Source organism: Cryptomeria japonica, chromosome 8 (assembly GCF_030272615.1).
Source record: "Cryptomeria japonica chromosome 8, Sugi_1.0, whole genome shotgun sequence".
Classification (NCBI taxonomy): domain Eukaryota; kingdom Viridiplantae; phylum Streptophyta; class Pinopsida; order Cupressales; family Cupressaceae; genus Cryptomeria; species Cryptomeria japonica.
The window spans coordinates 33,774,326-33,788,542 of NC_081412.1; the positions used below are offsets into that span (position 1 = coordinate 33,774,326).

At 37.8% G+C, this 14,217-nt stretch overlaps 1 protein-coding gene across 1 annotated transcript in view; it reads left to right on the forward strand.

The window, feature by feature from the left end:
- The window catches only part of LOC131064580 (D-xylose-proton symporter-like 2), a 158,302-nt gene that overhangs the window by 36,773 nt on the left and 107,312 nt on the right, over positions 1 to 14,217 (forward strand). Inside the window, exon 3 of the mRNA XM_059210140.1 lies at positions 8,321 to 8,399. Within this exon, the coding sequence (XP_059066123.1) occupies positions 8,321 to 8,399 (79 nt within the window). The remainder of the gene's footprint in view (positions 1 to 8,320; positions 8,400 to 14,217) is intronic.

The following is a 14,217-nucleotide window of genomic DNA, read 5'->3' on the forward strand; positions in this document are numbered from 1 at the left end:
TCAAGACCAATTTCATAGTTCCTTAGGCATCTTTGAGGGTCTCTTGACATGTTCTAACCTTAGGAGGTGAGTAAAGGTGGATGAGGTGAAGATTTTAGCCAAGAATATGATTTTCGCTCCTGACCCTTCCAATGTGTCCAGAGCGAAAATATTTGTAGCTCTCATTCCCTTCCCAATTTTGGCTAAGTGTTGGTTTCTAGGGCATGTTGGGGGATGAATCGGTATGTTCTTACCTTGAGATGGAGTTGGATGATTTTGAAGAGCAAGATTTTAGCCTAAAAGAGAATTTCGCTCCTGACCCTTCCGAAGGGTCCAGAGCGAAAATCCCCTTAAACATCAATTTCTCACTTGTCAAGGCTAGGATCATAGCTTCCTTAGGCATAGTAAGGGAAATTTGATATGTTCTAGCCCTATGGAGTGATTGATGAGGGATAAGATGAAGGATTTTAGCCAAGAATGTGAATTTCGCTCCTAACCCTTCCAAAGGGTCCAGAGCGAAATTCTTGAAAACACTGATTTTTCCTTTAGCAGGAGTCAGGACCTCGGTGGAGATGCATGAGGAAGGATCTATGTTTGCCTCCCAAAGAGGGTGAGAGTTGGAAAAGTCAAGGATCAAACCCAAAACATGATTTTCGCTCCTGACCCTTCCAAAGGGTCCAGAGCGAAAATCTTTGTAGCTCTCATTTCCTTTCTAATTTTGACTAAGTGTTGGTTTCTAAGGCACGTTGGATGATAAACTAGTATATTTTTGCCTTGAGGTGGAGTTCGATGATTTTGAAGATCAAGATTTTAGCCTAAAAGAGAATTTCGCTCCTGACCGTTCCAAAGGGTCCAGAGCGAAATTCATTATATACCTCATTTGCTCCCTTGTTTTGGCTTGAAACCTTGCTCCTTTGATGGAAAACGATCTATATTTGCCTCCAGGAGAAAATTGAAGTTTAAAAAATGAACAATCAAGCCCAAATGGTGATTTTCGCTCCTGACCCTTCCAAAGGGTCCAGAGCGAAAATCCTCCTAAGGCTCATTTCCTCCCTAGTTTGACCAAATTTTGAGTTGCAAGGCATCTTGAGGGGAAGAGTGGACATGTTTGGACTTTGGAAATGTATGAGAGCTTTGAAAAAATGAAGGATTCTAGCCAAGAAGGTGAATTTCGCTCCTGACCCTTCCAAAGGGTCCTGAGTGAAATTCCTTACAAGCCTACTGTCATGTCCCCTCCTTGATCGTTATTTATAATCTAAATGAAACAATTATTATTATAAACTAATATAATCAACAAATGATTATTTGAAATTATTAATATTTAATTATTAAATATTATTATTAATATTTATTAATATTTAATTATTAAATATTATTATTATTATTCACAAATTAATATTGAAAATTATTATACACAAATTATTTAGTAATATGTGAATCACATTTTATTATTAATAGAATTATTCAGAATTTATTAATGTGTGCATTACTTATATCAAAATCAGTTCATAATCAGAAATAACTAGAGAGCATACATTAATAGCATTGAATATTGTCTAAGGAATTAAAAGAAAGACAAAATCCTTAACATTCCACTTTCGAACATTAATTTGAATACTTTTACAGGGATGTCTATTAAATGACAGCGATCAAAAGAATATAAGGGACAGCGACTAGTTAGAAGCCATCAGTTATACGGAGGGAAAGTTTGTGATTAATAATAATGATGCCATATGATAATGGGAGGATATAATAAATGGCTTAGAAGTATGTGAGGTTTCTCAGACAGTAATGCTATCAAAGAATAATCATTGAGATGATCGGTTACATAACATGGCAATTCAAACTAAAGATTTACATCTGATCAAAGCGACTTCCGTTAGAATGCATGGTGATTGTGAATCATATTAAGAATATTAATATTGTGCTAAACAATGATTTATTAAGACAGCGATCTATGGAGCAGCGAATCAAAGTATTTTGTGAAGGATATAGTCATACCCGATGACTGTATGAGTTTGTGGATGATCAGTGGCAGTGACAATAATATTACAGGCTGCGATTATTGTGAAGGTAGTGCTTAGACAAAGAAGCGACTTTGTTAAATATCATGATAAAAATAGAAGTAATCCGATGCAGCAGTTAGCAAGTAATTACATTACAAGAGGCAACAATTACACTACAGATAGCGCACATGATCGATTCTCCAGTAATAATGAAAGTCGAAGTGTGTAAGCCATAAGAGTGATGAAGGTCGAGGTATTAGTGACAGCCCCTGTTTGCAGACTTAGTGACAGCGATGTAATTTGGTAGTGTATGTCAGATGGTTCAGTTTTGATCCCAACGTTCATGTAGAAAGGGAACAAATGTGCTGTTACCTTACTCGCACAACTTTGTCCACCCACCAGCTTATTAAAGAAAATTTACACGAGACACCAACATATGGGGGCTGGGTTGAATCAAAGGGGCCTCGATACTGTCCATCTATTGAAGATAAGATCAAAACTTTTTTTAAGTTACAGGCAACAACATCCTTGCACGCGATAGTTCCAGGTGTTCCAGTTCAAAATCCTTGTATGAATAGAGAGAAGATGTTGCCTCCATCTTATCGATCTAATTCCACATTAATACATAGGACACAACAATTTTATTACTATAGGCAGCCATAGAGTAACATTTAGCAATAATAAGATCTGTCTTAACTATGGACAGCATTCAAACAATATTAATTATAGTATGATCCATAATTGCAATTAGCAAAACAAAGATTACGATGATGCAACGGTTTACGTATTAAACAAAGACAAAAGCATCGATAATAATTAATGGAAGAGGCTTCGTCGATTGTTCATGAAGAGACGGCAAGAAAAGACAACCGTTAGGAAGGGTTGCAACCAAATAGAAGACAGATCCCTTCGCTGCTTCTAGAGGGATATATATATAGGGCAAAGCAGCATTTGAGAAGAAAAAAGGGGATTACGGATTGTGTTTCTAACCCTGTCAGATTGCTCTCAGAAGAACCAGCACTGAAGGCAAGATATCATGTGCATAAAGAATACAGACATATATCAGAAATAGCATGTATCTCTGTGTATATATTGCACAGATTGAAATATTATCATTTGGCATACCTTTAAAATATATATTGGATATTGTAACATTCTGTTATTCAGTCCAGATTTTGTTCTTTGAATGATGTCACCATTATTGATCAGTTATAGTTCCTAGTTAATATCAATTTTAAGATAACATCAGCATCATAAGGAAAGACATTCCGTGTCATCAAGAATTAATAAATAATCGTCCTTATTTTGTAAATAACCAAATAAAGGGGACATTACACCTACCTTTTTGACCTTGCTTGGGCTTAAGACTTTGATCCTTGCATGAGAATGATGTTTAGTTACCTTCTAGAGAAGATTGGAGGTGAAAAGATGAAGGATCAAGTCAAGAATGAGATTTTCGCTCCTGACCCTTCCAAAGGGTCCAGAGCGAAAATCCTAAATCCACCTATTCCTTTCACATTTGTGCCAAGTCAGGCCTAGACAAGGATGATAGAAGCCCTTGAGATTGCCCTTGAATGGATTTTTGTCTCAAAAAATGATGATTTTGGGCTAGAGGAAGAATTTCGCTCCTGACCCTTCCAAAGGGTCCAGGGCGAAATTCATTATAGGTCCTGTCCCTGGCCATGATTTCTAGTGAAATTCTCTTTTCTAGTCACTTTGAGGTCAAGCGAAATGTTGCAAGCATGGGAGAGGGATCCAAGGATAAGAGTCCAAGTAAACAAAGTGAAAAGAATGGAATTGAGTGAGGATAAACAAGCAAATCATGAAATTCGCTCCTGACCCTTTCAAAGGGCCTAGGGCGAAACTGTGCAAAACCTATCTTTTCCCTCAAATTTATGCCAAGTCTAGTGTGGATCAAGATTAGAGGTGTCCTTAGGCATGTTCTTGAATTGTCAAGAGTCATCAGATATGAAGAAATGAGCTCAACACAAGAAATTCACTCCTGACCCTTCCAAAGGGTCCAGAGCGAATTTTGTCAAAACCACCTTTTTTCCCAATTTTGTGCCAAGCCTAGTGCTGACTAAGGTGAGTTTTGATGGGAGAGGTTTTTAGAAATAACTTTGACTTGTCAATGATTATCAAATGTGAAGGAATTGAGCCTAAAAAGTGATTTTCGCTCCTGACCCTTCCAAAGGGTCCAGAGCGAAAATCCTAAAAACCATCTTTTCTTCCAAAATTTGAGCAAAGTCAAACCTGGACAATAGTGAGAGAAGTCATTTGGATTGCCTTAGAGTCGATTTTGGTCACCAAGAATGCAAATTTTGAAGCCAAAATGAGAATTTCGCTCCTGACCCTTCCAAAGGGTCCAAAGTGAAATTCCTAGGATCACCCTTTTTTCCTTGCAAATCAAGTCAAGTTTTTGGTTTTTTTGGCCTAGATAGGAGTGAGGCGATGTGTCCTTGGTCTTGGAGGTGGATTGGAGTTGAAAAGATGAGGAAGTAAGCCTAAAATAAGATTTTCGCTCTGGACCCTTCCAAAGGGTCCAGAGCGAAAATCCTAAAAACCATCTTATCCTCCAAATTTTGTGCTTAGTCAAGCCTAGACTAGGGTGAGAGAAGCTATTTGGAATGCCTTGGAAAGATGTTTGACCTTCAAAAGTGTGAATTTTGAGCTAAAAGGTGAATTTCGCTCCTGACCCTTCCAAACGGTTCGCAGCGAAATTCTTCATCTACCTATTTCCTCCTTGTGTCAAGTCAAGACTAGGAGTCCTAAGGCGTAGTTGAGGTTGAAATGATGTTACTTTGCCTTGCAAGATGAATTGAAAGTGAAGAAGATGGAGGAATAAGCCTAAAATAGGAATTTCGCTCCTTACCCTTCCAGAGGGTCCAGAGCGAAATTCCCAGTTTCACTCAAATTGCTCATGATAGAGGTCAAGGCGTGGGTCCCTGGGCGCTGGAGGAAGGAAAACTATCATATGTTTGCCTTGGGAAGAGTTTTGGAGTAAACAAGTGATAGAATCATCCTGGAATACAAAATTCGCTCCTGACCCTTCCAAAGGATTTAGGGCAAAATCTTTTGAAACTCCTATTTTTCACCTTGTTCGGGCCAGGCAAAGGGCTAGTTGTGAGGTAATGTTGAAAAGAGGTCTATATTGGCCAAGAATGCAAATTTCGCTCCTGACCCTTCCAGAGGGTCCAGGGCGAAATTCTTATAGGGCCTGTCCCTGGGGAGAATCTTGAGAAAGCTTCATTTTAATATCTTTTGTTGATGATTTAAGGTGTAAAATACTATGTTGAAATGAATTTATTATGTGTCCTTAATCATCTTTTGGTTTGTCTTGCAGTTGAAAGAAGACCGGGCCAAGACAAGGACGACCTTCTCCAGTCCAGCATCATCAGGGATGACCTTTTTCGGTCTAGCATCATCAAGGACGACATCTTCCAGTCCAGCATTTCAAGAAAAGGTACACCATCCATCCTGCACATCGAAGACAAAGGAGGTTAAAGCAAGGGTTCGTTGAAGAAGCAGAGAGTTTCAGAAGAGTTAACTAAAGTTAGCTTCTTAGCATCATCAAATTGAATATCTACCAAGTTGCAAGTGTCAGACAAGGTGGCATCCTAGTCATCACTCCTCCAGTCGGATTGGTTCACCTCAGCATGTCCAGATTCAATGTACCTGACTCATCAAAGATGGCACTAACTTCGATGTACCTACCTCGGTTATCTATTGGTCGAATATTCCAGAGAAGACATGTGTCCAAATAATGCAATTATTTCATTGGCCAGAATTGAGTTGGTTGTAACAAACCCTAATTAGGGTTTTCATTGTAAAATGTTGGCCATTGATCTCAAATTGATCTGAGTCATTGAATTGTATTGAGAGCACTATATAAGCCCTGGCTCGTCATTTGTAAAGGCTAATAGTTAGGAGGTTAATAGTTAGTCAGGAGTTAGAAGGTGGATAGTTAGAAATAGTGAATAAGTCAGTTAATAGTATAGCAATTAGAGTAGAATAGAAAGAGAAGGCAAAGATTGTTGCCAAGGTGTTGTAAAAGGCTTGTAAAACTTCATTGAAGAAATGGTGAAATCTATGGGTCGATTCAACAATTTGCATGGTCTCTATACTTCTCGGATTTGATTTCATGTTATTAGATGAGTGGAAGAAATGCGTTTGATTGATGGTGAAATTTGTATATCCATACTACTAGCAGTTTGTTGATTGCAGACTTGCCTTGTGTAGTCAACTGGAATCATTCAGCTTAAGCTTAACTTCAATTGTCACTTCTTCACTAATATGCATTAGCCTGAAGGTGTCTATGCCTGTAGCGACGATCTGAACATCATAAAGCTTTCCTCCGAAGATCGCACTAATCTTGTGGAGATGGTCCTGGGATGTCAAAACAAGACTTAGTTAGAATTTCATCAAAGATCATTCATTGCTCCTACATTCTTAGTGTCAGAATTAGATCCTTCCCTTGCCCTCATCCTTTTTTCCTTTTTTTCAAAAAAATCTAGGCTAGTGAAATCCTGTGTTCCAGCAATATTCAAAGCAAATCAGATGTTTAGTCATCAAGTGTAAGTCCCCTTGTGATTCCAACAAAATCACATCATACCACAAAGAGCTTATCCACGAGTAGAGAACCTACATACAAGAACCTTGGAGTTGCCTCGACTGATCCTTCGACGAGATCTTCAGTAGTCGGGAAACTTTGCTCAAGAGAGGATAAGGTACCTTTAGGTATTTTATTCTGTGTTCGCATGTGCATGAAAAACACATCAACACACACCTTGCATTGTTTGAACCATAGATGGCACACTCGTCGAAAACTCGGCGAGTGAGAAAAACTCGCTGAGTTTTTGGACCTGGCGAGTAGTAATGACTTCTACTCGCCAGGAAAACTCGCCGAGTTTTTGGCGAGTTTTTGTCAAAAACTCAGCAAGTTTTAAAGAAAAACTCGAGTTCTTGTCACTCGCCGAGTAGTAATGACTTCTACTCGCCAGGAAAACTCGTTGAGTTTTTGCCAAAAACTCGCCGAGTTTTTGGCAAGTTTTTGTCAAAAACTCAGCGAGTTTTAAAGAAAAACTCGCCTGGGTTAGCATAACAACAGAAAACGGCCAAAAATACATGCATTTTTTGTTTTTCTATATGGTTTTGGGCTAAGAAGGGGGAAACTCACTTGGAAGGGCCACGCTAAGAGCCCACTATGCCCTCAAGTAATCGCCGAGTTTTTTGGTCTGTCCGTCAGGATTCATATATGGAATATAACATTTAAGTATAAGTGATGTCACTTATACTTTAAGTTATATTCCGTATATACTGTCAGGATGTTTGAGAGTGGTTTTGGACCTCCAGGAGTTATAATGCAAAATCTAGTTTTTGGAGGATTCTTCAATTTTCCAGACTTCGTCAAATTTCAGGATCCTTTGGCAATGCCACTTGACCCCAACTTGGGGGCACTGCCCCCAAACCCCCGTTGAAAAATATAGGGGGAAACTGCGCTGATGGAAGTAGGGAAAATTTAACCTCCGAGTTTGATTAGGCTCCATATAACAACATAATTAGCATTGAAGAAATCCTGGTATTATACATTTTAGAGTTGAAAGTTTGAAACTATGAGTATGAATGATGAAATTTCAAATATGATGAAAGTTTGAAAGTAGTTTTAGCTAGAGCTGGGAAGAGGAAGTTGTATTTACTTTTGGTTTTACAAAAACTATTTACTATTTTGCTTCCAGCCATCAGCATTTCTCATGAGGATGCGATTTTGTAGACACTTTGCATTTAAATATATCTAGAATCAGCTTGTTTCTTTTGTGTTATCATTTATTGACTCATTGGATGCATCTTCTCAGTAAATTTTGCAAAAAAAATGCATTTTTTATTAAAATTAAGCGTGTTTTTACGTTGTCGAATTTTTCGCCGAGTTTTTCCGAGTTTTTCCCGAGTTTTTGCTGAGTTTTTTTCTAAGGGGCTTGGCGAGTCGAGCTGAGTTGCGAGTAGTTCAACTATGGTTTGAACATATCTCTAGGCGATGCTTGTTCTAGAATTTGACCTGGGTACAAGGTTGGGCAAGCTAGAAGGGGGAGAGAGGGGCAAGGGATTAGGGAAGAGCCTCATTCTGTATAGTTTATGTCGATAGAAGAATGTTGCAACTATTTTTTAGTGATGACTTTGATTAATTTTTAATTCTAATTTGGTTATTTTTATGCAATTCAGTAGAAACTAACTTAAAGTATTTTGTGGCTAGAAAATGTTACCATAAAACATTGCATTCTTTATTCGACTTTATTTGAATACCTTTGATTAAACACCTGAGTGTGAAATTTTCTTTGCAGATTTTTGTTTCCAGCATTAGGGGGATTGCTATATGGTTATGATATCGGTGCCACATCTGGTGCAGAGATTTCGATAGAGGTAGTTATATCTTAGTTTCTTCACTATATTTTAATGTTTTATATGTAGTCAATGTTTTTAGTTGTATTATATGTTTTTTGATTGTGGTTCTCCATTTCTATTCAATACTAACTTTTTCTATAATGGAACCCACCTTTACATTTATTATCACTGTAGTATGTACTAGATTTATTTAGTGGAGATATAATTTTTTGGGAGTACTTATCTATGTTTATGTGTTTTTTATGCACTATGCAACACAAAATAAAATACTAAGTATTCTATCGTCTCTTGAACAAAATATCCTCTTATTTTAAACTTTATGATCATAGGAGGTGACTCCAAGGTTTTGAATGTCAAGTCTTGATGTGCTCTTGGATAGACTCAGTGTGTATGATGTGATATTGCTGAAATCACAAGGGGACTTATGTTTATACTTGAATGTTTGAATAATGCTGGAACATGTAATTTTACTTGTCTTAAAAAATGAGCAAAAGGATAAAGGGTTTAGGAAGCTAGTCTAATCCTAGAATGTAAGAGACTATGAATGACTTAGTGAAATTCAACGAGACTTTGTTTTGCCATGCAAAGTAACCATTCCACAAAGTTTAGTGCGATCTTCTAAGGTAAGCGTATGATGTTCAAATCACTACCAAGGACATAGACACCATCTAGACAATGCATATCAACGAGCAAGTAGCAATTGAAGTTAAGCTTGGCTAAATAAGTTCAATTGACTATGCAAGATACTTAACAATCACTAAAATACTAGTAGTATGAACATAAGAATTTCACCACAAACCATTCACAATAGCTTCCATCCATCTAACCAACATGAAAATAAATGTGGAGTAGAGACCATGCAAAATAATGAAGCAAAACATGACGTTCACCATATCTTCAACGAAATTTACATGCTTTTTGCAACAATTTCTTGATAACAACCTCCCTTTTCCCCTACTCTACTCTAGCTGCTATCTAACTATTTTCCACTAACTATCGACCATTAACCTTTTCAAATGAGAAAATTGAGCCTTATATAGATAGCTCTTTAGAATGAGTGGCTTAGATTAATCAATGACCAAGATTACAAGATTAAAAACCTAATTAGGGTTGGTTACACCCATTACATAGTATTTAATGCTTGACCAATGATAAAATTACAATTTATGGGACACATGTCCTTATTTGAATTACTGACCAATAGATGATGAGGGTAGGTATCTCGAAATTTGTGCCCGCATGTGGTAGTTATCTGCTTCGTTGGATGAGTCAGATGCATTGAATTTAGATGCCTTATCTTGGAATGATGTGTAAGGTGAGTTGATGATGACTGGGCGCCACCTCAGCTACTTGCTCCTTGTAACTCATCACAAGGAAGAATGATCAAGGCGTATCTCTTGATACTCAACATTTCGAAGAGCCTAATGTGATAATGACTTTGCTCAAGTCGATCCTCTAACCTTGATTAACTCTTCTAGACCTATTTCCTGCCTTGATCACGTTTTCATCCTCTTGTATTGAAATTCCTTCAGCTTGGATGTATTTGACTTCCCAACCTTGGAATCCTTTGTCTTGACTGTCCTTGACCTTCTATGTGGTGAAGTCTCTTCATGAAGCAAGTTGGCATCTTCATTTTGCATATACATTCCTAGTTTGAAGTGTAATGTTAAAAGAGTAAGGCATGTGTGTTGACTCACTTTGATGTTTTTGAATTTTCATCTTTTCTAACATGGCTTGGGCCTTGCTCTTGCATTGTAGAGACTGAAGTCCTTCACCTTTGTTGATGTAGTCTTGAAAGTTTTTTCACCCTTTCAAATCCACGCAAGGTGTCTCCTGTTCATGCACCTTTGAGGTATCCTCTATCATGTAGTTGAGTTCTTCCATGTCTCAAACATTCTTGTTGTTGTTGCAATGCTGGAGTTGTGAAGTCTTTCATCTTGATCCCTTCCTTGAATCTCATCCTTTTCCAGCCTTCCTTTCCTCACTTGAAAGACCAAGAGATATGTCATTAAACACCTAGATTTGAATGTAAATGAGATTAGTACCTAACAAATCAGGTTCTTGAAAATCCTTCCTCTCTGAGATAGCATTGAAAAAAATCATAATGTATAAGTCTGGAGATGCTCTTTGATATATTATTTTAAAATCTAAGTTTTGCTGGAAATTTGCTTTTTAATCAGATCTGATTTTTTTGTATTTGGGTCTGATTTTGATGCCCACTTCAAGTCTGTCTGCTACCATGCAAATCAGGTCTTATTTCCACTTGCATTGCCATGGATTCTAGGGGTCATTGGAAGTGTTACAGCAAGAAGTTCGGACTTTTGATGTGTCACTGGCAGTGTAGAGGGAAGATCGGAATTTTGAATAGGATAGGCATTGACGGTGACACAAAGTGGCCGGGGTTTTCACCCCCAATTGGAAGTGGATATGAAGGCGGGTTGGAGATTTTAGCACCAACTGGAAGTCAAGCAAATGAGAGCAGGGATTTAAGGTGGCATTGATAGTAGCCTTAGGTGGTTGTGAATTTTAGCTCTAATTGGAAGTGACATCTTTCACCTCACTCATTCACATTTCTTGAATAATTCGATCACCTACCTGCTTGAAGACTTGAAATTATTCATCTCTTAGCATCATAAAACACATGTTTATGACCTTAGACGGGAATTTGGGTACTAACTGGAAGTCACTCATGGATTTGAGCATCCACTGGAAGTGAAAGCAAGGAGGTCGTGGATTTAGTGACCGATTGGCAATGGAAGCAAGGTCGGAGATTTGGGGGTCCATTAACAGTGGTTGTGGATTTTGCGGTGAACTGGAAGTGAAAGCAAGGAGGTTGGAGTTTTGAACTGCACTACTAGTGGTCATGATTTTCACCCTTCACTGGAAGTCTTCTTTGTAAGTCGTGAATTTTGCCTTAAAGTGGAAGTCCTTCAATGTGGTTGTGGATTTGACCTTGAATTGGAAAGTGGGTGTGGATTTATCCTTGAACTAGAAGTGATACAATTAGTTCAGGCTTTCTGACTCCAATTGGCAGGGTTTATGAGCTAATTGGGTTTTTTAAGCACTACTGGCAATGATTGTGGGTTTTGCCTTGAACTGGAAATGCATAAGGTAGATTGGAGATTTTAGGACCAAGTGGAAGTGACACCAAAGTGTGAGTGCAACTTACTCACTTATCATTTCAACATGCTTCCACTTACCATTAAATCCAAATTTTAAATGGAATAGAATGCTAAGATTCCATACTGCAACACTTAATATTCATAATATCAACATGAATCATTACTGTAATGCTCATTGAAAGACAAACTATTTACAATAATATGCATGAATAAAATTTCAACTATATTGACATATAATGGAAAGCTATCCAAACAAAAGTGCATAGAAATTAAGAAGGAAGAACCATTCATCAACCACAACACAGTTTACGATTTCAGAAATCCCATTCGGATCATTTTTCATTCATTCATCTATAAGTCTATATCCTAAAAACCATGCCTTAAAAATATATATAGACATGCCATAAATAACTGTCTTTTAAAATAACGGCTTCTTGAGGACAGCCATTTTAAAGATAACTTAAGTAGCTTCATCAAACTAAAGCATTTAAAGAAACAACCCCCCAGAGCCAATAATTTTTGAAAAAGGAATTAATTCCTTCAAAGCATAAGAAAATAAAATCAATTAATGATGATCATCTCCTCTCCTCGCACCTCCTGTCCTTCTTGTGCGCCTTCTGCTGACATGCTCTTTTGTGCCTTCTGTGCTGCTTGTGCTCGCAATCTTGACTTGTAGGCCTTATACTTGGTGATGATTGGCGTCAATAGTTTGCTGCTTGGGCTATTGGTAATATTGATTCTCAATTTCCGTTTTCTTATCATCTGATCTGCTTCCACTATTTCTTGTGCATATTGTCGATCTCGGTGTTAAAAATTCAAAGATAAATTACCATGTTCCCAAGCTTCTCCAAGGATGCCTCATTTTTATGTCTGCAGTGAACAACTCTTCTTTAAGCATCTACCTAAAACTTCGTCCTACTTCAGTACTTTAAAGTAGTTTCTCTTCATTCTCTTTGAAAGCATCCACTTCCAAGATCGTGAAGTTGCTTCTTAAGTCCTTCTAATCAGTATGAAATTGGCCCAATGTCTTCCTTATCTCAGTATCGAACTCCCCAAGCACAAATAACTTCCATTCAATCATGTCCATCCAAGTTGCAGATTCATTTTCCGTGGGATCGTTGATAATCTTCTCAGCAATCAGGACGATTGAATGGATATTTGTAATCTCTCATGTAGCTCTTTAAAGATCATTGTTAGAATACTATTTTCCTTCCTAACATTTTGTAAGTCTGCATGCAGAGCTTTCGTCTTTTCTGACATTTGGGTATAGACTCCCAGGGCATTCATAATATACATGATCCCATCATGAGTAAGTTTTTCCAACCATTTATCAACTGCCTTTGTAATAGATTGACATCTTTTGATTTCTTTCAGCTTATTGGAGTTTAAATCCTCTATTGTGATGCTAGGAGCGCTCTCTATTGGCTGATCATTTATTTGTAGAATAGACTGAATGAAAGAGGTCAAAGTGCTTACTTGCCTTGGAATTTTTCATTCTTTTGTTCTTCAGCTTTGGCCCTCTTTGATAGCATGTTCACCAAGAATTTGGCATGATAAATATCACCCTCGAGAGTTGAAGGGCCCATATCAATCCTGTTCAAATTAAAGTCCTCCTCTATGACTTCATGTTAATTTTTGTCACCAATAGGGTCCGCAATCTCCAAAATCCTATGGCTTGAGTCAGGGTCAGCAACCATACTTGACATTCTTCTAGCCTTTTTAGGCTTGGATGTATCCTGTAAGCACTTGGCCATTGTATCAATCTCAGTATATACCATAGCAGTATATCTTTTCTTTTTCTCCATGACTTTCTTCAACTAAGGGGGAGAGGTGACTACAGAAGAGCTAGCATTCGTATTCACGATAGTATTATTAGGTGGCACAGATTCATCCAACATAGCAGAATCAGTATTATTAAACAAATTAGAAACATTATCTTCACCAAGCTGGTTGAAGATAAGAGAGTCATCGTCTGGAATAGTGGTAACAAGGGTTGGCACTTGGACATCTGTCTTTTTATTTGTTTTCTCCTTCGACGGAGCTGGTACATCTTCTTCACACACGACTTGTAGCCTTCTATTGTCTTTAGGTTGTTCTTCGCCTCCTCCTGACTGTGGGCTAACTGTTTAGAGGGTAGAACCTGTATTGGCTAAGGCTTTCAAAATATTAAGACCTTGGGATTTGCTTTGTTTGTTGACTATATAGAAAGATTGCAAGATATACAAGAGAAAATCACTATGCAGAGTCATGGGAGATGTTCTAAAACCTTTGTGCTAGCCAACTCAAAAGAGTTCTTACTTAGAATTAGGAAACAACAAAAAAAGGAATATTCAGTCTAGCTTGTTTTTTAGTGCTCCCTACCTTGTCTCTCGCTGTCGATGTTTGCCACATACGGGTAAACGATTAAATGCAGAAAGTAAATGCACAGAACATAATGAGAATATATTAAAGAACCAGTCCCTGTATTAATTCAACAGTCCGTGTACATCAAGTGCTTATAACCTCACACCCAGATACGATATCATGATGCTACTTCGAAGGAAAGGTATGCAATATATACTACCCGAAGGGGTACGACCAACCATTGCGTCCAACTGTCCTTCAGGAAGACTAACTGCCTGCCGTAACCCATAATTACCGACGACAACATAACATAATACGACCACATAACATAACATAATGATTATTCTCGACAACATCATCCCCCCCCCAAA